Source organism: Mustela lutreola, chromosome 1 (assembly GCF_030435805.1).
Source record: "Mustela lutreola isolate mMusLut2 chromosome 1, mMusLut2.pri, whole genome shotgun sequence".
Lineage (NCBI taxonomy): Eukaryota > Metazoa > Chordata > Mammalia > Carnivora > Mustelidae > Mustela > Mustela lutreola.
The window spans coordinates 57,263,500-57,290,384 of NC_081290.1; the positions used below are offsets into that span (position 1 = coordinate 57,263,500).

A 26,885-nucleotide genomic window follows, 5' to 3' on the forward strand; every position below is an offset into this window, starting at 1 on the left:
CTAAGCAGAAGGCAGTCTTGCGGGAAGGAGTCCTTAACTTGTGGGGTCTGTGCTGACTCCAGGTATAAGTGTCAGAGCTGAACTGTAGGATATCCAGCTAGGTTTGGAGAATTGGTTGGTGTAGGGAACCACCCCCCTCTCCAAATCTGGTCACGTAAGTGTTCTAGCAGGGTTGAGAGGGAGTAGAGGATGAAACAGAGAGATTCTCCTTCTCTCAGCCTGAGTCTCAGACTCTCTCAGACTCTCTGCCCCCAGAACTGGTCGCCAGTTTGATGAGGGGACCCCTCAAAACACCCTGGTGTTTCTCGGGCTAGTCCATCAGTGAGTGAATGTTCAATGGGCATTTGCTCAAGTTCTTTATCCTCAGACACCAGCCGTATTTCACGTGAAGGAAAATGAAGATGCCCGAAGCGAGCAGGAAGGCAAAAAGCGCAAGTACCTGTCACCCTGCTGGGTACGAAGAGGAGTTCTCTTTCCATCTGCAGTCGAACGTGGACGCTTTCATACTCTGCGGGTCTGACGGCTATGAAATCCTCAGCTGCGTGGTCTAAGCCCAACAGAAAATGCTCCTCATCCTTGGCACTGAGCAGCTCTTCCTCGTCCTGCATTACAATAAACAGCAAGAAAAACTGTGCTGTGATTATACGTCTACTTAGAAAAACAAGGGCATTAAACTCATCCAACAACGTATCTTACAAGATAGCGATCTTTTTCTTGTATTCTTTTTTTAAAAGCAAGGGTAAAACTCGATGGCCTTTCATGCTCCCCAAGCGGGTTTTCTTTGTTTTTCACTCTTCCACGTGGTTGGAAAATGTCAAAACCAGAATAGGCTGAAGTCAGAAGAGAGATGCTGGGCAAAGCAATCGAAATCTTAGCAACTCTGGACTCTAAGGGTGTGTATTCTTCCGCATGTACTTCAAGTCCTTGGGCTCAGAAGTTACGTGGTACGTTAACCTTCCCCCGGCACTGACCCCAGGGCAAGACGCTGTAAGCAGTGTCCACACTCTGCGCGGTGTATACACCTGCAGCCCAGCCCCACCCGCATTGCCTGTGGGATGGTGGGGAACTTACCAGCCGTTCTTTTATTTTTTTTTAATTTATTTAATTTATTTTTTTAAGATTTTATTTATTTATCCGACAGACAGAGATCCCAAGTAGGCAGAGAGGCAGGCAGAGAGAGAGGAGGAAGCAGGCTCCCTGCTGAGCAGAGAGCCCAATGCGGGGCTCGATCCCAGGACCCTGAGATCATGACCTGAGCCTAAGGCAGCAGCTTAACCCACTGAGCCACCCAGGCGCCCCTTACCAGCCGTTCTAATCCTTGGTTTTCTCCACGACAGGACGGGGACATTAACAAAGCTTACCTCTTAGGGTTTTGTGAGGATAGAGTTACTGGACGCACGAAAAGATTCTAAGCGGTGGGTCTGCCATCACAAATGCTAGCTGTAGCATGTCAATTGAGTATTTCCCGATCTTTTTCTCCTTTTCTTTCTTCCTTTCTGTCTCCTTACTTTTCTTCTTCTTCTTCCCCTCCTCCTCCTCCTTCCCCTCTTCTTCCTCCATTTTTTCCTCCTCCTCCTTCTTAATTAAAGACTGGTGCCCATTTAGAAGGAACAGCCTTTAAAATTCCAGGGAAATCTGCACAGGTGATAACCTTGCTACCTGCCTTTTCCTATTTCCTCCCAAATAAACCAAACAATGAGAAGGGGAAGTAAATCTATGGGGTAGCCAAGCTCCTGGCACAATCTGAGAACACAGAATGCCAAAAACTTCAAAAAAGGAAAAAAAGAAAAGTGCCCTCATTTCAGTGTGTGATTTTTTTTTTTTTCCTTGCTTAATCCTCCTTTTGGTTTTGTGGTAAGCAGAGACAGACGGAGAAAAATTACAGACAGAGGTGGAGAGCTACACAGGATCTAAAACCTCTGCCAGAAAGACTAAATCCACTTTGAGTATAAAAGTACCGGAAGAGGGTCTGAGCAGACAGAGGGATGGAGTACAGGGAAGGGGCTTCACAGGAGGGCATGATTTCAAAGGGCAGGTTTAGGAACACAGAGCTTCCAGGGGAAAAGCATGCAAAAGGGAAGAGAGGTGGCTTGTTGAAACACGTCATGTCTCATGTCTCAGTTTCAATGCCTACAGATTTGTTGATAGCTCTGCCTTCCAAAAGCAGACCCTGGTTCTCCCGACTTTCTGTGGGGGCCTCACTTAGTGACTCACTTCCAATGAGTGGGATATGAGTGCTGGTATGTAGCTTCTGACTCCAGGTCAGGAAAGGCACCGTGGCTTTGTCCTTGCTTTCTTTTGGATCACTTGCTTTAGGGGAAATCAGCTGTCATGTCAGGAGATGCTCAAGCAGCCTTGTGGGGAGGTCTGAACTGAGCCCCCTGCCAAAACCCAGCACCTGCCAGGCAGGAGGGTAAGCCACCTTGGAAGAAAACCCCCCCAACCCAGTCAAGCTTTCAGATGACTGCATCCTTGGCCGCCTTGCCTACAACCTCACGAGAACCTCTGGAGTCAGAACAAGCTGAATATTGGCTTGTAAAACAATGACGATCAAATAAGCTGATGTACTCTCAAGCTTCCATAAACCTAGCTAAAAAATTACATTTTGATTTTGTTTTTTGTGCTTATGTGTCATATCCAAAAACTCATTACCAGGACCCACATCAAGGAGCTTTTTTCCTAAATTAGCCCCCGCCTTCCAAGGAGTTTCATGGATTCAGGTCTTACATTTAAGCCTTTAATCCATTTTGAGTTCATTTTTTGTGAGTGGTGTAAGATCGGGTCCTCTTTCGTTCTTGTGCATGTGAATATCCAATTATCTCTGCATCATTTACTGAAGAGACTGTTTTCTCCACTGAGTACTCTTGCCCCCCCCCCCCCCATCAAATATCAATTGACCACCTACTTGGGTTTACTTCTGGGCTCTCGATTCTGTTCCACTGGCCTATTGGTCTGTTTTTATGCTAATACCATGCTGTTTCAATGACTGTAACTTTATAGTATAGCTTGAAATCAAAATGTGATGCCTCCTGAGAAGGACAAAGCAGGAGCCATCACACTTTGATTACTTTGGCTTTGGGGGTCCTGTGGTTCCACATAAATTTTAGAAGTATTTTTCCTACTTCTGTAAAGAGGGTCATTGAAATCTTTATAGAGATTGCATGGAATCTATAGATGGCTTTTGGCAGTGTTGATATTTTAATATTAATTCTTCTGATCCATGAACATGGGATAATTTTACATTTATTTGTGTCTTCTTTCATCAGTGTCTTACATTTTTCAGAGTACAGGTCTTTCACCACCTTAGTTAAATTTATTCCTAAGTATTTTATTGTTTTTGAAACTATCGTAAATGGGATCAATTTATTTTTTTCTCAGAAAATTTGTTGTAATTGTAAAGAAACACTACTGATTTTCGTTTTTGTTTCTAGAGGTTTTACTTATTTATTTGAGGGAGACAGAGCATAGGGTGGGGAGAGTGAGAAGGAGAAGCAGACTCCCTGCTGAGCAGGGATCCTGATGTGGGGCTCCATCCTAAGATCCTGGGATCATGACCTGAGCTGAAGGCAGACACTTAACCAACCTGGATACCCCCATACAACTGATTTTTGTATTTTAATTTTGTATGTTGCAACTTTGCAGAATTTATTGATTATATCTAACAATCTTTTGGTTGAGTCTCTAGTTTTATTTCTACATAAAATGAAAGCATCTGCAAATAAAGACAATTTCTTTTTTCAGTTCAGATACCTTTAATTCCAGTTCGGATACCTCTTAATTTCTTTTTCTTGCCTGATTGCTCTAGCTAAGTCTTCTAGTATTATGTTGAAATAGGAGTGGCGATAATGAGCACCATTGTCTTGCTCCTGATTTTAGAGGAAAAACTTTTAAGCTTTCATCACTGAGTATGACATTAGCTGTGGTTTTGTCACAGATGGCCTTTATTATGTGGAGGTACATTTCTTCTATTCCTAATTTAAGAGTTTTTGTCATGAATAGTACTGAATTTTGTCAAATGTATTTTCTGTATCTATTAGAATTTCTTTCCTTTTTAAAAATTAAAAAAATATTTATTTAAAAATTTTTTCAGTTTTATTGAGATAGAATTGAAATATCCAAATCTTTTTTTTTTTTTTTTTATTTTTTTTTTTAAAGTAAACTCTGTACCCAATGTAGGGCTCAAACTCTGAGATCAAGAGTTGTATGTTCTACTGACCGAGCAAGGCAGGTGCTTGAATTTCTTTCCTTTTTAACATGGAAAATTTTCCATTGTGTGTATATATCATATTTTGTTTATTCGTTCATTTGCTGATGGATATTTTGGTTGCTTTTACCTTTTGGCTATTGAGAACATTTCTCCACTGTTAAGTGTACAACTATCTGTTTGAGTGCCTGCTTCTATTCTTTTGGGTATATACCCAGAAATGGAATTGCTGGAACATAATAATTCCACGTTTAAATTTTTGAGGAATGACCAGACTGTTTTCACAGCAGCTGTACCATTTTATGTTGCCATCAGCAATGCACAAGCTGAAGGCAGTCTTGCCCTACATCCTTGCCAGCCCATCTCTCTTCCTTCCTTCCTTCCTTCCTTCCCTTCTTCCTTTCCTTTCCTCTCCCCTTCCTTCCTTCTTTAATAAAAGCCATTCTAATTTGTGTAAAATGGGATCTCATTGTGGTTTTGATTTGCAGTTCCCTAATGATTAGTGATGTTAAGTTTATTTCATGTACTTAATGGCCATTTGTATATCTTCTTTGGAGATATGTCTATTCAAGTCCTTTGTCCATTTTTTAAATGGGATGTTTTCTTTTGTCTTACATGCCCCATGCACAATTAGAGTCTGAGTCATAGCATGGGTGTGGAATGGAGCACAAAAAGCTAATCACCTGTGAGGATGTGGGAAGAGAGAGAGAGAAGATTCATTTGCCTTGGAGAGATCAACATTTTGCATCTGAAATGAATACGAATCGCTGTGTGGCATCTAGCAAGAAAAATCTGTAAGCCACCTTGTTCTGTTTTTTTTTTTTTTCTTTTTCCACAGGAAAAAAATAGACATATTTAACCAAGGTCCTTATTATCCAAATTATGGGGTAAAATCAAAGGCTACAGAAAGTAACATGAACACAGTATTCATTTTGCTTTCCACTAAACTATGGATGAGCCGTTGCATGTGGTGGTGGCAGGTTTGCCCTCGGCCACTTTCCTTCTGGTGAGGATGTCATCATTATCGTCACCATTGTCACCACCATGGTCATTGACACCAACATCATCCCTCACCTTACCACCACCGTAATGTTAAATACCGTTCTGCGTTCTCCTTGCGCAGGAGGCTCTTCTTCCTCTCCTTCCTCCTCCTCTTGGTTCGTGCCAGCTCTGGTTTTGGCTTTTGGTTTTTCTTGTGATTCCTCTGGTTCGGGATCAAAGTTGAAAGTGAAGAAGTTATAGGCTTCTTCGGCAGAAGGGAAGCCAGGTGGAACCTAAGGAGAAGTGGTGAGTGATAGAGTTTCAGATTGTAGAATTGGAGATGAGTCACACAGCTCACTGACAGCAGCTTGACGTTGGTGGCATCGAGCGTATGCTAGGCATCCTGAGCATATTACCTTTGTCGAAGGCACAAGATGACCTGTCACAAACTTTAAGACATGCAATAGGCAAAGGGGTGGCTTCCTCGAATAAGTAGCTTTCATAGTCACTTTTTTATAAACTAGCAAACATTCTCATAGGCACATAAATATATTATTGATAGGAGTAACAGCTTTTGAAAAAATGAGTAAAATGCCAAAAAAGTAGATTATTTTATAGATTAATGCTGAGATACTTTTGTTTAATTATGAGCAATCCAGGGGTCTGTTAACTTTTTTAAAAAAATGACATTTTTTGTTTTGATTCTTCTTGAGTTGGTATTCCCTTTCTTCCTCCATAATGAAGCTGGTACAACTTCAGAGTTGAAAAAATAGTCTTTTTGCTAACATTTCCTGCCCTTCCACGCAGCCCCCTTTACCCAGTCAGGCAGTATTCTAATCGTCCCGCTGGTTCTAGCATTTTAAAAGTAGGAATCATTTCTCATACTTTTTTCTTGCATATTCCACAGTAATAAGAGTCAGGGTATGTATATAAGCATCTGTCATAGGATATTTTTGAAAAACACAAACAAATCAACAAAAAACATGATTTAAAGCATGCATGATTTAAAAAGACAGGATTTCTCACCAGAAGTTTAGGCTTGATTTTTTGTACAGAATCACGGAATTTTACTCTTGAGTAACTTTGGAAATCATCTTGTTGAGTCCTCTGTACCTCCTCACCTGCCTGTATGAGCAGAAAAAAGGATAAGTAGAATATTTATTATTTTAAAAGGGTTTTATTTATTTATTTGAGAGACAGAGCTCGCACGAGTGAGTGGGGGAGCAGAGGGAGAGGGAGAAGTTTCTCCATCCTGAGCATGGAACCTGATGCGGGGCTTGATCTCATGACTCTTGAGATCATGACCTGAGCTGAAATCAAGAGTTGGACGCTCAACTGACTAAGACACCCGGGTGCCTCAGGATAGACAGAACATTTAAATCAAGAAACTAAAGATGTTCTAAAACAAGCATTAACTCTCAAAGGGGAAAACCTCAGACCATGGGTGCAGACCATCATTCCTAAGGAATGAAATGTTTACAAATGTGAAATATAGTTGAAGGTTAAGGTTGCTGATTATTTTCTTGCTCAGCTGCCTCTCTCAAGACCAAATAAATACAAAATTTTATACTCAAAGGACCGTAAAATGACAAATGCTATTTCTTCTACAGATCAATAGATGATTTAGTTCACAGAGGACCATTTCCAAACAACTTATGAAGATAAGCCTCAGTAATCCTGGATATGAATAAATTCTGAAATACAGCTTCCAGGGTGCGAGGCCTGTCCTCTTGAGCCGCTGGACCTTCTGCCTCGCCCCACCCCGCCCCCCTTGAAGCTGAGTTCTGCCTATGATAGCTCAGTGTGGTAACTGCTATTATGGGGGCTCCCTTTGTCCTGTGACGGCCAATCTACCAAGGGCTGTTCCCACTTTGTCCTCATCTCTGCTTCTAATCCACCCCTCCCAGATCCTGGCTACTGCTCCTTTCCCACCCAGCACAACCCAAATGCCACGCCTTCCTTCTGAGGGACTCCAGGCTATTCTAATAGCATATCTAGATCTCATTGTAAACGTATTCTACCTGAGATGGAAACTTTGTTATTATTATCTGGACCGAGACTGTGTCACAGCATGGAATAGTTTTCATCAGGGGAAATGGAATGTAGTGTATTTGCACCGGGCCCCTCTCACATATCCTTCCCAAATCCTACCTGTTTTTCCAGATCATGCAAAGCTACTTCTTTTCTCAGACTCCTCCATCCTAAAATGAGATCTCTTTTCTGGAATCTTATTGCCTGAGGCACATCAGGTGCTATTCTGTCTAGCTTAGTTATCAAACCAGAGGCTCTGGAGCTGCCCACCTGGCTGTGAATCCCAACTCCATCACTCATAGCTTAGACCACTTGTTCTGAGCGTCAGGTAAAGCAATGCACCTAAAATATGCTTACAGTTATGGCTCAATCATGATGGGTCTCATCACCACATTCTTGATTTTCTTTTTACATGTCTTTGATCTCCCTGATTGGCATTTACATCACATGGCTATAAACATTTTATTTTAGTCTGTCAGAAACTAGAGCCTGAGGCACAGAATTTTACATAAAGGGAATGGCATATTTTTTTTTATTATGATAGATTATACTTAACTGATACTCTGGTTTTTCTTCTGGTCATGCTGGACATCTAGCTGCATTTAGGTGAACTTTCATAGCACTTGGTTTTAGCTTTTCCAAGGATATCAAGCTCTCATCATTGGCCTGCAGAGACTCACTTGGACATTCTGAGGCTTAGACCAAACCAGGAGGGCCAGGAGCATTGGGCAAATCTTGCTGGGAAATGATGCCATAAGACAAACGTCCTATCTTCCAGGAACTAGGCAGGCAATTCTGAGAAGCAGACTCCTCAGCAAGGCCCTGGCAGGATCGAGCCCTGGTCACCAAGGCATTAGTCAGCTCAGTGACAGTCGCCAGAACTGACTTTATGTCCTGATTCTTTCTCCCCAGTTCCCAACTCCTGTTCATTGATATCACTTCTCAGAAGAAGCCACACAGATAAAGCATGAAAAATCCTTGCCTCAGGCTCTAGTTTCTTGTGGGAAGTAGGGTCCAGAGAGAAGAGAAATTACACCTCCAAGGTTACCCAGCCGGTGAGTGAGGTTGCCAGCATTTAACGCTGGGCAGCTGGGGTCCAGCATCTGGGCTCATCTTGTCCTCCATTCTTTGCTCAAATAGGATTTAAATGGACAACTTTTTCGATATTCCTTCTGGATTGACGTCTATACATTAAGAAATCTGCTCTGTGAGATATTCTGTTAACCTGAGATCAGGTCTAAAAAGGGCAGCTGGGTCCATTGTTCACGTAACTTGGCTATTTTGAACCCTCATCCGTGGTATCATTGAAACCCAGCACTGTAAGAGAAAGGAACTGTGGAACCCGGCCTGTCCAAAACGACTTCACAGGAAGAGGAGTCACTCATTCCTGCCAGGTCAGCCTGTCCTGTCAGGGAGGGACGCCAGGCATGCAGGTCATTGAGACATGAGCTGAGCTCTGCACCCCACCTCTCCCGCCCACTTGGTTTCACTCGCCCCTTGGCTAAGCTATACAGGCCCTGTTGGCTGAATCGGACTTTAAAAAGGCACTATCGTGATTAACCTGAATCCCAAGAAATATAAAATACAATGAAATTGAATATTGAAGCTTTCCACTTCCGACGCCAAAATGTACAAGCCTGAGGCCTCTCCTTCCGTGCAATTGACTAAGGTAAACACACATATTTATCTCACTCAGTGTGCCTTAGAACAGATTTTTCTTCACCAGGACTTTTTTCTTTTCTTTTTTCTTTTTGTGGAGAGCTAAAATCATCCAGTATTGCTATGGTTCCAGGGCTGTGCTAAAAGCAATTTTGTATATTCCTTCCACATTGTCCACCAGAATTCACTTTGACATCATCATCCTTGATTTGGGATCATCAAGGAGGAGGGGGGGGGGAAGAAAAACACCAAAGGGAGGTATTTTTAAAAAGCCAGTAGACTGGAAGGTGAGTGAGAACCCAGATCTGAGAGCTCCTGCTTGGCTAACTGAAGACTGAGAACATTAGCCCGGTCTCACCCCTGGAAGGGACTGCTAGGCCTTCAATGCCAGATTTTGTCTGAAGTTACAACATCTTATCTCTTCTCTGCTCTATTTCTCCTTTCCTGTCATCTCCATGTTCCTTATAGTCCTTTTTAGTTCTTAAAATATTTTAAAAATATACCTTTTTTTTATAAATTCATAACTTTTTTATGATAAATGAAACTTTAATTGATCCCCAAACTGATATGAGGTAACCACTAGCCAATTCCCTTTCATTTATGAAATTAGAATTCTAATTAGAAATTAGAATTCTAATCCTGTAACCAGTCATTACCTCCATCCTACATAAGCTGATTTCTGACAACATACCTCCGAGCCTCCTTCCATGTTCTGCTGTGAGACCCCTTGGCTTGCCAACTGTCTTTTTGATACAAACACAATAAACTTACTAATAGTACTTCAAAGACCAAAAAAATAAAAAATAAAAATAACTTTTCTGAAAATAAAACAAAACACAGAGAAATAAGTCAGCTGATGTTTGCCTCATGTTTTGCAAATTGGCCACGAGTGCACGCAGAGGGCAAGGAGAGACTGAAGAGAAGCAGATCATTCTAGATCGGGAGGGGCAGTTTTAATAAGTGGGGGAACTTACGAGGCATGTCTTGGTGGCTGCAAGATAAGGACATCCTCACGCCTGCCTGCCGAATATTGGAAGTTTATAATGACGTCCTAACTGGGTTCAGTCAAGTGTACCAGACAGATGGTCAACACCACATTCCTATCTCAAGGCTGCATCGCTGGGGCAGCTTCTGGGAGTGAGGAAGGCAAGTGGAACACACATTCCCAGGACAGGGGAGGGCATGAGGAACTTTCAATTACTTGGTCCAGCTTGCAGGTCAACCAGTGGTCATGTCTTTTTGATGACCTCTTCCAACACCTCAAATCCATAGAATGGCTCTTAGGGGATACAGAACAGAGTAGATATAAGTCACAGACCTGCTCACAAAAAGCAATAAATACTCTCTAGGCCAAGGGAGTATATTTTTACTTCCATAACTTAAAGCTTTATTGGGGATATTGTATTCATGACCCATGGACAAGTAAGAGCTGCTGTGATTTTGTGAAATGATTATCAATCAGAAAGTATAGACAGGCTCAGGGCTACGTGGTGGCTCAGTCGGTTAGGCATCTGTCTTCAGCTCAGGTCATGATCCTGGGGTCCTGGGATCGAGTCCCGCATCGGTCTCCTTGCTCAGTGGGGAGCCTGTCCCTGTCTGCCTGCCTCTCGCCCTGCTTGTGCTCACTTTCTCTCTCTGACAAATAAAATCTTAAAGAAAAAAAAGTATAGGCAGGCTCAGATATGAGACCGGATCATCCAATCATTTAGCCCATCTGACCAGATGCCAGGATTCATACACCTAACAACATAACAGAAGTATTTGTGTCAAAGCTGATGATAATTTATGTAGTTTTTCCTTATTTTTCAGTATTTTAAAATTATGGCTTACAATGAAGAAGATAATTGGAATCAAAGAAAAATAAGTGTCTCCTCAGCAGAATGGAGCAACAAACTGTCGTCATAAAGCCATTTCATCAGATCTACAGAATATTCCTACTCAAGAACCACAGGCCATGACACATGAACACGGCTGTAACTTTTCTTGTAATCATGCAATCTTTGGCTTAATTTGGGATGAATATAGGCAAAATGTTATAATATCTCATCACAGAAAAAGAGATGGCATCCTCTAAGCAATCGGTGATTTCTCCACAGAAATTTCTTCACACCTGTGCTTTTTTTTGTCTCAAGAGTAAAAACTAACCCAACCATCACCATCAACAACAAACAAGTGGGTTAGACTTGCAAACACCTCACTGGGCTGTTTGTTCCGTTCTTCCCTTCCTTCTTCCACCCTCTTACAGGCTTGTCCTTCATCTACACCCCGACAGGATTTTCTGGCTTCTAGTGGCTTCCTGTCCTCCTCATGGGCCTCAACTGTCAGTTTTCCTCCAAGTGTCAAGATCTTCCTCAGTCTTCTTTTTTTTAGGAAACAAAGGCCGCTTAGAACTTCAAAACTCACTGCAGTAGAAATGCTTATTAAATTCATTTCTCCGGGCCTGGTCCCTTCCTTTGTGCATGTTTCTAGAGACACACACACTGACATGTCCCCTCAGCACCTCAGACTCAAACAAAAATCACTCCAGTACACTCAAACCACCTCCCCAGCCTATGGTTGACTGCTTTCCATGGCTTGTAGGAAACAACTGAGGCCCTTTGTGTGACATTCAAGGCCCCCACCATTCCACCCTACTTTCCTACTGCACTCCTATCTCTCTCTTCTTCCCAGCAAGATCCATAGGTCCAGCAATGCTGACCCAAAGGACAGACTGGGAATGAGAAAGAACTGGAATCTGATCTCAAATCCCACATGCATGTCTGTGACCTGGAGATGGCCTTGTGGCTGCTTTGAACCTCAGTTTACTCATCCATCAAATGTGAATGAAAACAAAAGAACCCACCCACTGGGGTGCTGGGATAAAGACCAGGAAAACACCTGGTCTGAGCAGGACTCTATAAACAGTAGCTATGACGATTACTGATAAGTGTTGAATGCCTCCTCTGTGCACAGCTCTGTTCTAGAAACTTTTGCTGGAAATGTTATATTCTGCTTCACTGTCTTTGATCACAAAGTGGAGAAGGTCCCTTTCTCACCTCTGTGCCAAATTCAGTCTCCAGTTCTCTCTTGTTGGGGCTTTGTAAGCGCCTGGGCCGAGGGGTAGGAATTTCCTGCAGCAACGTGCTTTCTGCTTTGGACTATAAAGTCAAACAGAGATGCTGGTTAGCATCGGGAATGCTGCAAAAACCTGTTACCATCTTAGTAGAAAACAATCCATAAGAACTACACACCTTACTTCTTTAAGAGAAAAGAGCAAGTGAAATAGTTAAGGAAAATGACACTGAATACTTCTTAAGCATAATTTTCTGCCTGTGCCAATGTTAAATACCACATTAATATTTAAAACAAGGAAAACAAATTTAACGGCACTCAAACCCATGCAGTTTTGAGCAGACAGAGCATTCTAGACAAGACCTGAGGAACGGCAATCAGCCACTGAGCAAAATATTCACGTGTTTTTTCTCACCCTTGCAGCTTGTAATTTCTCCCTCATGCGTTCCCTCATGGAAAATTCTGCAAAGCCTGTCCTGGAAGCTGAAGGAATTGGAGGTAAGCCTATAAAAACACAGGAAAATCACTTTAGAGCAACATTTTTTTTCTTTTTTTCCAAAGGGAAGATGAGATTTAAAAATAACATGAGAATGTAATTTTGTTTTGCAAAGTTAGAACTTTACATAAGCAAACATGAGCTCATGCTGACAGCCGTCCATGTGACATACTCAGTGCATGTCTTGGCTTCTTTGTGACAGTCAGGGCGAAGCTTGGTCCTGCCAAGAGTGCCACGTTGACTTAACCAAGAGTAAAATGAATGACATTTGACGGTTCAAGACAGAGACACACCAATTCAATTACCAGTGGGGAGAGACCTTCCAATTTGTTGAACCGAGAAACAGGCTTGTAGGTGAAGGGACAGCTAGTGAGTTCAAGGTTCTGCTTTCAACAGTGTTGATCACTTCTATCAGGCCCAAGCCATCGCCCTAGTCTATGTCATAGACACGTCATGTATTTTGAACTATTATTAAATATATATGTAAATCTCATGGACCATTGTGTAGCTGTGAGGTGTGGGGAAGACACAGGATCCGGGATCTTGAGGACCTAGACTGTAAGGTCCCTGGGGTAGGTGACAGGCTCTCCAATCATACCTGGGATGTGAGATGTTTAGGATGTTCCTGGTTCTTTCATTCCCAGTGCTCTAAACTAAAGTGTTTGGGGAACAGAATGTTGCCATGCTTGGAGGAGAAGGGCGGAACCTGTGTGGAGCAGGATATCAGATGGCAGAAGGCGTTGGGGATTGAATTACTGATGTCACACGAAGGAGCCTAGAACATATTCTCCAAGAGGTGGGGGAGTCCTGAGGTTGCATGGATGGGGTGGGTGGGTGGAGAGAGGAAGTCACCAGCTCGGGTGCCCCAGTGAGTCAGTGGGAGAAACCGCACAGAGGCCACAAGAAGGAAAGGACCACAGGACCCTGTGACCAGAGGGAGGTCATGGAGTTCTCATGGCAGCGCACCTTCCCAGCATTTGTCAGCATGCACATCCTCAGGCCAGGCCCAGGCCCACTGACCCAGAAACTGGAGGTGCAGCCCAGCAATCTAGGGGATGGACTTAAACACACACTCAAGGTGGAGGACCCCTGGTTCACAGAAAGAAGGAGGAGGTGATGATGTATGAGTTTTGACTGAGTTGACACCGATGGGCTTTATGTGGCAACAGGACACTTTTGAGGAGCCAGCAGGACAAGAAAACATGTGCTTGTCCAGCACCCGGCACTCTGGGCAAGCCTCAGGCCTGGAAGTGAAGACAAAGGAAGCGTGTCTACAGCAGCGGGTGCTGGCGTCTAGAGAAAGCCTTTGCTGAGGCAGAGCATGCGGGAAGAGGGGTTTCTGATATCTGTGGCCATCAGCGCTGCTGAGGGGAGAAAAGCAGCAAGTGCAAGAAAAAGCGGGAGAAGATATTCTATTAGAAGGGAGAAGGAACAGCACTGGTGAGGAGAAGGAAGAGGGGGGCTGGGCTGTAAAAGTCTCTGCTAGCAACAGATTTGCCGCTCCTTCAGTGCCAGCTTGGTGCAGAGAGATGAGGGCCCCAGGCTTCAAAGCTCATTTCTGCAGCCTGGCACACAGTTGTTTCGGTTGTGTGATAGAAAGACAGAAGATCCTTCTTCCATCAGGCTCCAACCACAGCATTCACTCCATGCCGGGAAGGAGGCAGGAAATAATTAAAGACTGTGGTCTCACGTGTGTGGGTTGAGGTTCAAGTTCTTGAAGAGCATCTCCATCAGTGCAATGAAATGGCCTTTGATGTTCTTTTTTAACTTTGAAAAAATTTCTTTCCACTTTCTTTCTTTCCAATGGAAATTACTTTCCATGTTAAAGGTCATGTCAACCCGGTAGATACTATCTGCTGTTCTGTACACCTAGGGTCCCAAGACTTTTCCTGTATGGCACTGGCCATTTTGTTTGTGTGATTATTTGGTTAATAGCTGTTCCCTCACCCAGGTTCCATGGTTCCCAGCCACACAGGGCAGGCATATAGCAAGCATCATTAAGTGTATGTGATCCCCTGATTGGGCAATGAAAGGACTTTGGGACAGCTATTCATCAATCTTGTTCTCTGGCTGGCCACCCACCTTGCTTCTGCCCCCAAAAGAAGGATGTCTATAGTCAACAAATTGTCTCTAAACATGAAAATGCAATGGAATACTATGCAGCCATCAAAAGAAATGAAATCTTGCCATTTGCAACAACATGGATGGAACTAGAGCGTATCATGCTTAGCGAAATAAGTCAAGTGGAGAAAGACAACTATCATATGATCTCCCTGATATGAGGAAGTGGTGATGCAACATGGGGGCTTAAGTGGGTAGGAGAAGAATAAATGAAACAAGATGGGATTGGGAGGGAGACAAACCATAAGTGACTCTTAATCTCACAAAACAAACTGAGGGTTGCTGGGGGGAGGGGGTTTGGGAGAAGGGGGTGGGATTATGGACATTGGGGAGGGTATGTGCTTTGGTGAGTGCTGTGAAGTGTGTAAACCTGGCGATTCACAGACCTGTACCCCTGGGGATAAAAATACATGTTTATAAAAAATAAAAATTTGAGTCCTCAGGGGGGGGAAAAATTAAACATGAAAATGCTCCTTACTTATTTACTTCCCCTCCTTTTAAAAATTTTTATTTTTTTTAAAGATTTTATTTATTTATTTGACAGAGAGAGATCACAAGTAGGCCGAGAGGCAGGCAGAAAGAGAAGGGAAAGCAGGCTCCCTGCTGAGCAGAGAGCCCAATGTGGGGCTCGATCCCAGGACCCTGGGATCATAAAGCAGAGGCTTTAACCCACTGAGCCACCCAGGCACCCCCCCACTTTTTTTTAAAAAGAGAATCAGTTTTTCAAGTTCACTTAAAATAGCTAACATCTATATACAATTCACTAGAATAATTTTGTTTGTCTTTAAAAGGGAGACAAGATATTTTATTCAACATGATTTCTGAATGAAGAAAACAAAGTGGCTTCTCTAGGATTGCGTTTAAAAAGCAATTTGAGAAAAATTTTTGAAAAAGGGGCGCCTGGGTGGCTCAGTCAGTTGGACTTCTGCCCTCGGCTCAGTGGGGAGTCTGCTTCTCTTTCTCCCTCTGCAACTCCTCCTGCTTGTGCATGCACATTCTCTCTCGCTCAAATAAATAAATAGACTATTAAAAAAAAAAAAAAAAAACTTTGACAGATTCTGAAGTGATAAAAAATCGTTCTTGCTTGATATTTTCCAGTCCATGCTAGTGGGAGACATTTCAAGGGTGTGGAGATTCCCAAGCCCAGTCTGTACAACCAGCTGGGGACATGTCCTTTCCATTCCATTCCAAGCATGTGGAGAATGTGACCCACTCGAGGTGACCTTTGTACCTGGCACTTAGTAGCACTAAATCAGTGAAGGAAAACATATAAGTGAGGGAGATTGTACAAACAAAATAAATGGAATTCTCATTTGGGTGAAACCAGATGGTGATGACACAGTTTTTTCAAGATAACATGATGAACCATGTGTGCTCTCATTCACTCCCTTTAACATAATAACTGATAGAGATTAGATGCCTTCATCTAATGCAATGTTTCTTTAAACAACTAGAACTAAAATAACCCTTCTAAGACATTATTTCCCTTAATTTATTGTCAGTTCCTTCACTACATTACTACTCTGCTATGTGATCCCAAACTGTGTCTGTTTTTCCTGCCCTGGGGACCAGTGCTGACTTGCCAAACCCGAGGACCGCTGTGACCTCACAGTCACACACGGAGGCTCTTGGATATAGCAGAACCGACCTGGCATGAATAAAGTTTCTGCAGAGTCCAGTGCAAAGGGTGTGATGAAAATAATTTTAAAAATTAGGAAAGACCTGATTTGGAGGCAGTGTAAGAACTTGCAGATAAGGAGAGAATTGGAAGACATTCTGTTCAACATACAACATCAATCAGTATGAAATATGGATTTCCTTCACAAGGTGGTGTTTCTCACGAAGGCAGCAGGATGATGTCCTCACAGCGCTGCTCTGGTTTCCTAGGAAACCCGTCCATCCTGAGGCTGCATCAGCCTCGCGTGTGAAAATGCTTCCGGATCTTCTCTGCTCTGGGTCCTTTACCTGCCCCATGACTCAGGCACACCATACTCCGTGTCTCTCTCCTCACAGGCTTCACAAAATGGTGGATGCATTCCATTTTTCTCTTGACCACTTCTATTAAACCTGACCCCTTAAACCTTCTAGGAAGACAGACACTGCATTTTGAAATAACGTTGTAATCTTCTCATCTGTCCACAAGTCGAAGTGATCTTGTTTTTACGGAGAAGTTTCCACAGTTCCTTCTCCATCTGAAGTCCTTCCTTCCTCCCCTTGTCGGTGCCAAGAGAATCCTATCCTTCTTGCAAGGTATTGTCCTGGGACTCTCACTGCTGAGACCTAGCTCTCTGTTTACCGCTGTGTGTACTAGGACTTTCCAGGGACTTGATGTAAAATCAGAAATGGGGTATTTGGGTTTGGATTTGAATTGGTATCATCTGGAGTCACATAGAACAGGTGAGCGTGAAGATGGCTCTATACTGACCTCCCTCTTCTGCCCACCCTCTCTAGTGAAACAATCTACTTCTGAGTGTTTGTATTTGTTTTACTTGTGATGATGAACAAATATTTACCAAATGCCATAGCACCTTTATGTTTTCATCATTTGGGCACTATTGATAACTGTGATAACAGCATGAACAAAAATTCAGTTCGTTAACATGGTGAGTAATTAAAGACCTTTCAGGACAGAAACAGGTTACCTAAAGTTCTTGGAGGGAGGAGTGGAATGAAGGAGTTCAAGAAGAAAAGGGAATGGTGTCAAATTTCCAACTGTGCAGAGACAGCTTTTTTTTTTTAAGGTGGTGACAGGGGTCATCAAAAAACACTACCATTTAGATTCTTTTGGATAACGTCAAGAGTGATCTAACATTTTTAATTTTAAAACATATTTATATTAATATACTTCTATTTTGTTAATACTTATATACTTATGTCATCAATAAAATATTTAAAAATTTTTATGGCAACTTACATATAGCATAATTCTCTTTTTTAAAAAAAAAGATTGTGGGGCGCCTGGGTGGCTCAGTGGGTTAAAGACTCTGCCTTCAGCTCAGGTCGTGAACCCAGTGTCCTGGGATCGAGCCCCTCATCGGGCTCTCTGCTCGGCGGGGAGCCTGCTTCCTCCTCTCTCTCTGCCTGCCTCTCTGCCTACTTGTCATCTCTGTCTGTCAAATGAATAAATAAAAAATCTTAAAAAAAAAAAGATTGGGGGCGCCTGGGTGGCTCAGTGGGTTAAGCCGCTGCCTTCGGCTCAGGTCATGATCTCAGGGTCCTGGGATCGAGTCCCACATCGGGCTCTCTGCTCAGCAGGGGGCCTGCTTCCCTTCCTCTCTCTCTGTGATCTCTTCCCTTCCTCTCTCCTACTGTGATCTCTCTCTGTCAAATAAATAAATAAAATATTAAAAAAAAAAGATTGTATTTATTTATTTGCAAGAGAGAGAGATAGGGATAGAGAGAGAGAAAGAGAGAGAGCATAAGTGGGGAGGAAATGGAGAGCCAGGCTTCCAGGGAGCCTGATGTGGTACTGGGTCCCAGAACCCTGGGACCATGACCTGAGCTGAGCAGAGACACTTAACCAACTGAGCCACCCAGGTGCCCCCATATAGCATAATTCTTGCAGGGACAATGGACTAGAGGATGGGGGAAACGCTGGCCTCATCTGGCTTTTAATTCTGGCCTCTTCTCTCCCCCAAATAGATAATTACCCCCAAACCCTGTTAAAAAATTCCTGGATAGAATAAATACAGAGTTGGGGGGGGAGGGAGAGCATGGGACAGAAGCCAGCTCGACCTCAGTACGAAAAACTGGAGGGGAACAGAGGCTCTATCCTACAGACTTAAAAAGGAAAACATGATGAGTTGGACAATCCGTCCAATTGTCCCCAACATCTGACCAACCGTATGGATGGAAGAAAATGGAATGTCCTTTCAGTCACAGTCAGCCCTCTGGGAACATAGGACGTCCTTGGCTGTCTGGCAGGAAAACCCAGCAAAACAAAATGGCATCAGGTTAGTGGTGATTGTCACTAGGATATAAAAATGTGGGTGACTATTTTCTTCTATTTCCTTTTCCTGATTTTCTAATTTTTACTCAGCAGAGTAGCATCACTTGTGAAAATTTTACTCCCTAAAATGAAATTCAAATAGGCTGAGAACAGCAGGCTCTTCCCTGGGCTTTGAGCCTCAGTACTGCTGATAGTTCACATTTGCTGAGGCATCTGGAGGGATTTCTGCGGTCACTTTTTCTTTTCTGCTTCTTTATTTCATAGTCTCATGGACACTGCATTTTATGTTAGCCGAAAACGTGGGGCCCTTATTTTTGCTCATGTTTCCTTCTCACTCACGGGCGCTTGGACCCCAAGATCTGGCTCTGCCCACCGCCCCCTCCTATATCTCTGTGCATCAGGACACATCCCAGACCTGGGAACTCTTTAGGGTTGACTGTTTTGGTCCCTGCAGTGTTCTTATGTTGAAACTCTCAGCCCTCTCCATGTGATGTTATCTGGAGGCCAAGCCTATTTGTGTGGGGGATAATTAGGTTTAGGTGAGGTCATGAGGTGTGTGTGGGGGGGTGTCCTATGATGGGATTAGTGTCGCCTGAAGAGAAGAAAGCCCAGAACTGTGGCTCTCTGTCTTTCCACCCTGTGAGGATGTTGTGAGAAGGCGGCCATCAGCAAGTTAGGAGGAGAGCTTTTACCAGGAACTGAATCATTCTGAGCTTTGGTCTTGGATTCCTCAACCTCCAGAACTGTGAGAAATAAATGTCTGTGGTTTGAGACACCAGTCTATGGTATTTCATTACAGCAGCTGGAACTGACGGAGACAGGGATCATCACCATGTGCAAGACTGCACCTGGCCAGCCCTGGCTTCTGTTCCTCTGCTCCAGGTGGTGGGATAGGGCAAGGGGGCTTCAGACAGGACTGGCCACCTTGCAGAATTTCAGCTTCCTACATATATTTGGTGGCTTCCTACATATATTTTGCCATGACATTCTGCCTGTGGTTAAGCCTTCCATATTGCCTTGGGTAGAGTAGAAAAAAAATGTAAACTTCATTCAGGAGGGCCAGGGACTGCCTGCGAGATGCCAGGGGAACGGACTGTTCTCAGAACAAGCTTTGTGAACTTCCAAGAGAGGAAATGACACGTACACAGTCTGACCTTGCAGGCGTGACTCTCTGTCAGGTGGCTAGCGTTCTACAAAACCCAAGTTTGGACATGCTTAGAGATGAGAATTAGAGAATCTCTTCTCCAGTTTTCAAGCATTCAACTGGCAAATAGGTCTTGAGTACCTATTGTGTGTACAAGGCATCAAGGATGGAACAGGGGAGAAAAGAAAGAAATCCTCATCTTCATGGAGTGTGTTTTCTGGCAGGGAAGAGAGACCACAGACAGGCAGTATATTTAATATGTCAGATGGTAATAGATGGTATGAAGACAACTAAAACAGGATGAGGATGGCCGGGGGCGGTGTGCATTGCCGTTTTAGGAGTGACTAAGCAAGGGCTTCAAGGTGACCTTGGAACAGGTAAAGGAAATGAGCGATCAAGCCATGTGGATGGCTGGGGGATAAGCATTTTAGTTAGAGTAATACTGGGTACAAAGACTCCAAGGGCCATACCTACTGTAGGACCAGGGCAGAAAAGGAGAAAGATAAGAGGTGGGAGATAGAATACCAGGGTATCTGGTCGCAGAGTTAAGGCGGAGCTGAAATGGGTAGGTCATCCTACTCAATTCGGCTTAAGCTCTGAGTCGGGGAGAACCACTGAAGGGTTAGAACAGAGGAGAGCCACGGCCTTATTTTCCTAAGCCCATTCTGGCTGCTGGGGTGAGAACAGAAGCCAGGCCATCAGCTGGGATGCTGTGCTATACTCCAGATGGGAGCTGAAGGTGGCTTGGATTGGGATCGGAGTGGGTAGAAGTAGCGGGAAATAGGTGTACTTCAGGTCTAGTTTGAAGGTAGAGCAAACAGGACTTATAGGGACTTATGGATGGGGGCAGAAAAAGACAGGAGTTAAAGATGATCCAAGCAATAGAAGGAATGAAGTATGTGTTTTGCAAGATGGGAAGACTATAGGACAAACAAGTTAGGAGAAGGAAATCAGGAGCTCAGCTTTGGTAGAGTGAAATCTGAGTTGTCTCAGGATAGATCACAGACCTAACTAAATGTAAGACCTAAAAGCATAAAACTTATAGAAGAAAATATAGGAGAAAAACTTCATGAACTGGGGTTAGGCAAAGAAGTCTCAATATAATCCTGAAATCACAATCCATAATAATAATAATAAAAAAGTGATGCACTTGACTTCATTGACATTAAAGCTTTTTATATTTCTAAAGACATGATTAAGAAAATGAAAAGATGAGACATTTACTCAGAGAAAATATCTATGAATTATTGATCTGATAAAGTACTTGTATCCAGAATACATAGACAACTCTTACAACTCCACACTAGACAGTGAATCGGGTTAGTAATGAGCAAATATTTAATAGTTATTTTACTAAGATGATACACAAATGGCTAATAAGCATATGACAAAAATACTCACTATCATTAATCAATAGGGAGATACAAGTTAAAAGCACACTAAGATACCATTATACACCTCATAGAGACTATAATTAAAGACTGACCATACCAAGTGTGGACAGTTCTTAAAAACTATTGGTGGGAGAGTAAATTGACATGGCTATTTTGTAAAACAGGTTGATAGTTTCGTATAAAGTTAAATATAAATTTATCATATGACCCAGAAATTCTACTATTTCTCAAAAGCAATGAAAACAGACATCCATGCAGACACACTCCAAAGGTGTTTAGCAGCATTATTCATAATAACCCCAAGCTGGAAATAATCCAAATGTCCATCAACAGGTGAATGAATAAGCAAAATGTGGGACATTCATATGATGGAATACAATGCAGCAATAAAAAGGAAGAAAATGTGGATAGATGCTACAACATTTATGAAACCCAAAAAACATTATGCTAAGTGAAAGAAGCCTCACACGAAACACTACGTACTGTATGATTCAGTTTACAGGAAATGTCTGGAAAAGGCATATTTGTAAGGAAATAAAACAAACCAGTGTTTGTCTAGGGCTGGGGTGGGAGTTGGGATTAACTGTAAATAGGCACAAAGGAACTTTCTGGAGTGATGAAATGTTCTAAAACTGGACTGTGGTGATGGTGGCACAGATCTACCACCACCGAAAACCACTGAATTATATACTTACAGTAAACAAAATGAACATACTGGGTAGAAGGTTGCTGTCCATCTAGTCTGAAGGAGTCCTGGGCTAGAGATGACCATTTGGGACTGGTCAGTTACATTCCTGATAGGTATATGTTAGGTTTTCAAGTCTCTCTCTCTCTTTTTTTTTTTAAATTAACATACAATGTATTATTTGCCCTAGGGGTACAGGTCTGTGAATCATCAGTCTTACACAATTCACAGCACTCACCATAGCACATACCCTCTCTAATGTCCATAACCCAGCCACCCTATCCCTCCTCACCCCTCCAGCAACCCTCAGTTTGTCTCCTGAGATTAAGAGTCTCTAATGGTTTGTCTCCCTCCCGATCCCATCTTGTTTCATTTTTTTTCCTTCCATACTCCCCAGAACCCCCCACCATGCCTTTCAAATTCCTCATATCAGTGAGATCATATGATAATTGTCTTTCTCTGATTGACTTATTTCACTAAGAGTAATACTCTTTAGTTCCATCCACATCATTGTAAATGGCAAGATTTTGGGGTCTTTTTGATGGCTGCATAGTATTCCATTGTGTATATATACCACATCTTTATCCATTCATCTGTTGATGGACATCTAGGCTCTTTCCATAGTTTGGCTGTTGTGTACATTGCTGCTATAAACATTTGGGTGCATGTGCCCCTTCGGATCACTACCTTTGTATCTTTAGGATAAATACCCAGTAGTGCAATTTCTGGGCCGTAGGGTACCCCTATTTTCAGGGTTTTCAAGTCTTGAGATGACCAAGAGAATGAGGATTGAGGAAGAAAAGAGGGCCAGGCCTGTTCCTGGAGGTTGGGGATATAAGAACCAGCAAGGACACTGAGAGGGATAGTCCACGAGGGAGAAGTAAGAGGATCACTGGAAGCAAAGGGTGAAGGAAGGGGTGGTGGTGAGCTACACCAAATGGGCTGAAAGTAAGTAAGGGAAAGATTGGCAACTGACCAGTGAGTTAGGCAAATGGGGAGTCACCGGCCCCTTCCACAAGAGCAGTGCCGACAGGGAATGGGGACGTGAGTTAGACTGGAGTGAGTTCAAGGCTGGACATGAACACGGGGAGGGATGACTTGGGAGACATTTTGCTTAAAGGAGTCTTTTGGAAAATGCCTTTCCCAACAACAAATCATCACACAGTATATGCTTCCTACTTGTTGTACTCTTATGGTGCGGTCTGTGAGGGGGGCCACAAGAGACAGAGGAGAGGCTCAGGAAACAGCTCCTCATACTCCTGAGTTCTAGAACTAGGAGGCATGGCATGCAACACAGGGCACACGGGAAGACCCCACCGTGATCTGGAGGTAGAAGACGAGAGCAAGGTGAGACCTTTGTCCGTGGCCTTTATTGGGATTTCTCAGGGAAGGGCAAGGCAGGGCAGGATAAATAGTTTAGGCCTGGCTAGTTTGAATCTTCTAGGGGGCTATAAGCTATAGTGGTGTCTCTAGTTGCTTGGTACCTGACCCTGGGATGATGCAGGCAGAGGAATATTGCTTTCTACGCCAGAAAGAGGTGGGCTCTGGATTGGTCAGTGTGCATCTCAAAAGCAACCTCCACTTTGAGTCCTTTGTCATCTCTGAGAACTGGCTCAAATCTTCTCAACCCAGAAAGGGTTCCCACCCCCCCAGGTGTCAAACATCATAATATCAAAAAAAATTACAGAATATAATGTTCTATTTATTCATACTTGTTTTAGTGCTTTAATTTGGTACCCTTAGTACCATGTGAGGTCACGAACACCAGCGCTGGTGAACTTTCTGGCCTTTCCTTCATCCCCCAGCATGTATGTTCTGACTAGAATGTTCTTTCCCTTCTCTTGCTACCAGACTCCAAGGTAACTTCCAAGACCCAGCTTTTTCAGCCAGGTCTCCTCTGGGTCCCCTACTGTCCTTTGTGACATATCTTTCCTGGGTCAGTCTCTCCATGGCTTGGTGACTTTTAAAAAGCAAGTCTAAAATGAACAATCTACTTCTTTACCTTTGCATCAGAGAATGCAAAGTTTCTACTGCATTTCTACTGCATTGAAAGGTAAAAGTTTCTACGACTGAGAAACTGGCTCTGAAATGATGCTTTAATCAGAGAAACTAACCCGAATGAATGGAAAACAGATGTCAGTAATGAGGAAATTTATGTTCATAAGAAACTACTTAACATTTGATAGTTACTCCCTTAAGAGACGGTACAAGTTGGAATCATGGGGGAAATGTGTGTACTTTTTTTCTAGATGTTTATTTGATTTGGAACTGGTGCCTGTTCAGTGAAGTGCTTTCTTTATTTGGAATGTCATGACTGTATGGATGTTTGAATAGCAAATCAGGAGCCAAACCTTTCACTGCATGATTTAAGCTGCTGTTAATCAGGGAGGTGGCCCCTCTGAGCATGTGCGTGGTGCATTGGGGGAGGCCGCAGAATCCGCGTGCTGGTATCTGAGTACTTGAATACGGTCTGACTTTCACACCCCTTGGAGGCCTGTAGGAATGCTATCATGTAGAGAGGCTTGTAGGTTTAAGATGAGGAGCTGGGGTGCTGGCACCAAGGGGAGGCCAGACCCATGAGAGGTTTGAGAAGTTAATGTAAGAAGGAGTCAAAGATCCAGGTCCAGGAGAGCAGACCTGGAGGGAAGAATGCTGTGGGTGTGGAAGGTGAGCATACCTAAGCCAGAGCATGGCCTTGCAATAAAAAGCAGATAGGCCAGCTTAGTAAGCATCGTTGAGTGCTGTCTGGGTACCAGCCCTCCAGATGGCAGACCTGAAAGTCAGTCTCTACCCTCAAGAATTTGTAGTCCAGTAGAGAGCAGAGGCTGTGCACCAAAAAAAGATGACTCCAGACACTCGCATGGGCACAGGAGTCGTGAAGCACAGAGGAGGTGTACTCAGCCCATACTGGGGCACAGGGAAGCTTTCCAAATGAGGTGGTGTATGTACTGATTTTTGAAAGGTAAGTCGTGAGGTTAAGACAAACCAATAAACAAAACCTTTATTTAAATAGAGAAGGGTTAGTTGAGGTAGGGAGAGTAAGGTAGGTGATTCACACAAGTGACACTCTTTTGTAGAAGAAAATGAGGCAGAGCCAGAGTGACAATCTTGTGAAGGCTCCAAGCTGTCTCTACGCCCCATGTGAAGAGTATGCGGGGGGCCTGGGAGCTACTGCGGACAGTGTTGGGTGCAGCATGGCTATTGCACTTTCGTGGGCGACTGCAAACCCTTAGCTTTAAGGACCAGTCAGGGTTGTGATTTGTGTCAAGTGATGCCATTTTTGTGACCATGAAGAGCCCAGAGGTCTGCAGACTGGCCCCACCACCTCTGGCAAGGAGTTCTTCCTGAACGTGGTTTCCAGCCAATGAAACAATGCCTCATGATCGTGCCGTTGTGGGAATTACATGATGTAATGCATGCAGTGACCTTTGCACTCAAGAAAGGTAATGATTTTTGTTAGTTATTTGGCAACAAGTTCTTCTTTTGGCTGAAGAAGACTACTATGTATGTGCCAGCCCCTCCCCAGGTGCTTTCTGTGTCTCTCCTGATTTCATTGTTGTAACTGCTGTATTACGTGGAGGTTTTTTACGATCCCCATTTTATAAATGAGGCTCTTGTGGCTTGGGAAGATTAGGTTATTGCTCAAGGTCCCATGACTGAATGTCTGAACAGTAGTATCGGGTCTGACTGCAGTTTCTATAGGCTTCAAGGAATGTTTGCTGGCTTGACATGTTTATTTATCTTAATACCTTGGCAATATAACGGGATGTGGGCACGGAAATTGAATAAGGAATCTTGATAGAAATCCTATCAGAAAGCTTGCTACCTGGCTCAGAATGTGCTCTCAAGCTCTCAGAGTTCAAGACTGTCAAATTTTATCATCTGTCTGTCTACCTTGTCTATCTTCCATCTATCTATCTATCTATCTATCTATCTATCTATCGTCTATCTATCTTGGCCGGGTGATTCGGAGGACGACTCAGATAAACTACTGACTGCTTAGGGAAGAAAATAAATAGAATTACATGAGTTTAAAAAGTTCCATTGCATTGTTAACATGAATTGTCTTGTTGGGGCTAGGGAAACCACTGAACCTGAGAATTCCCCCAGGAAAATGTAAACAGTATTCATAAACTGGTCATGAGAGACGATCCACTGACACATAGTATTAGCCCAGCCCAGGTTGGGCTTATCCTTACACACAAAGTATAACTTAGGAGGTGGCAGGATGGTTCAGTAGATGAAAATCTATTCATATGATACCCCTCCATAATAGAACTCAGAAAAAAAAAAAACAAAACCACAAGACCACCTCAACTGATGCAGAAAAAGCATTTGACAAGATCTAACACCCTTTTATGATAAAAAAAAAATTCAACAAAATGAGGATAAAAGGCAACTACCTCAACACAGTAGAGGCCATACATGAAAGCCCACAAATAACATCGCGCTCAGTGGTAGACAACTGAAGTGTCTCCTCTAAGAGCCGGAGCAAAGCAAGGATGCTTCCCCTCCCGACTTTTATTCAACTCGGCACTGGAATCCTAGCCAGAGCTGTTAGATAAGTGCTATAGCCTGAATGTTTCTGTCCTCCCCAAATTCTTATAGTATAATTTAGCCCCAGTGTGATGGTATTTGGAACTGAGGTTTTTGGGAGCTAGTTAGGTTATGAGGTCATGACCTTATAAGGCACTAGCTCCCTTCTACCTTCCACCGTGTAAGGACACAGCCAGATGACAACCATCCGTGAACCAGGACACGGGCCCTCCTTATGAAACACCAAATCTGCCAGTGCCTTGATTTAGAACTTTCCAGCCTCCAGATCTATGAGAAATAAATTTCTGTTCTTTATAAGTTATCCAGTGTATGGTATGCTGTTATAGCAGCTCAGACATAATAAGAGAGCAAGAAAAAAAAGTTACAAAAAAAAGTTTCCTACTTGGAAAGGAAGACATCAAACTATCTCTGTTTGCTGATGACATGGTCTTACATATAGAAATCCCTGAAGATTCCAAACAAAAACACTGTTCAGCCAAATTGAGGATATAAAGTTGATATGAAAAATCAGTTGTGTTTCTATACACTAATAACAAAAAAAGCTAAAAATTAAGAAATTAAGAAAACAATTCCATTTAGAATAGCATGAAAAAGAATAAAATATTTAGGAATA

General features: G+C 43.0%; 1 protein-coding gene across 4 annotated transcripts in view; it reads right to left on the bottom strand.

Annotated features, from left to right (window-relative positions):
* CC2D2A (coiled-coil and C2 domain containing 2A) overlaps positions 1–26,885 on the bottom strand; it is a 135,773-nt gene that overhangs the window by 91,989 nt on the left and 16,899 nt on the right. For all 4 annotated transcript variants that reach the window (XR_009351318.1, XM_059165192.1, XM_059165195.1 and 1 more), the window contains 5 exons: positions 12,342–12,430; positions 11,911–12,012; positions 6,212–6,310; positions 5,305–5,478; positions 440–602 (listed from right to left, as the gene is read on the bottom strand). Coding sequence is in view for 3 of the 4 variants with exons in the window: in XM_059165192.1 (XP_059021175.1) it covers positions 440–602; positions 5,305–5,478; positions 6,212–6,310; positions 11,911–12,012; positions 12,342–12,430 (627 nt within the window). In the remaining variant the exon portion in view is untranslated. The remainder of the gene's footprint in view (positions 1–439; positions 603–5,304; positions 5,479–6,211; positions 6,311–11,910; positions 12,013–12,341; positions 12,431–26,885) is intronic.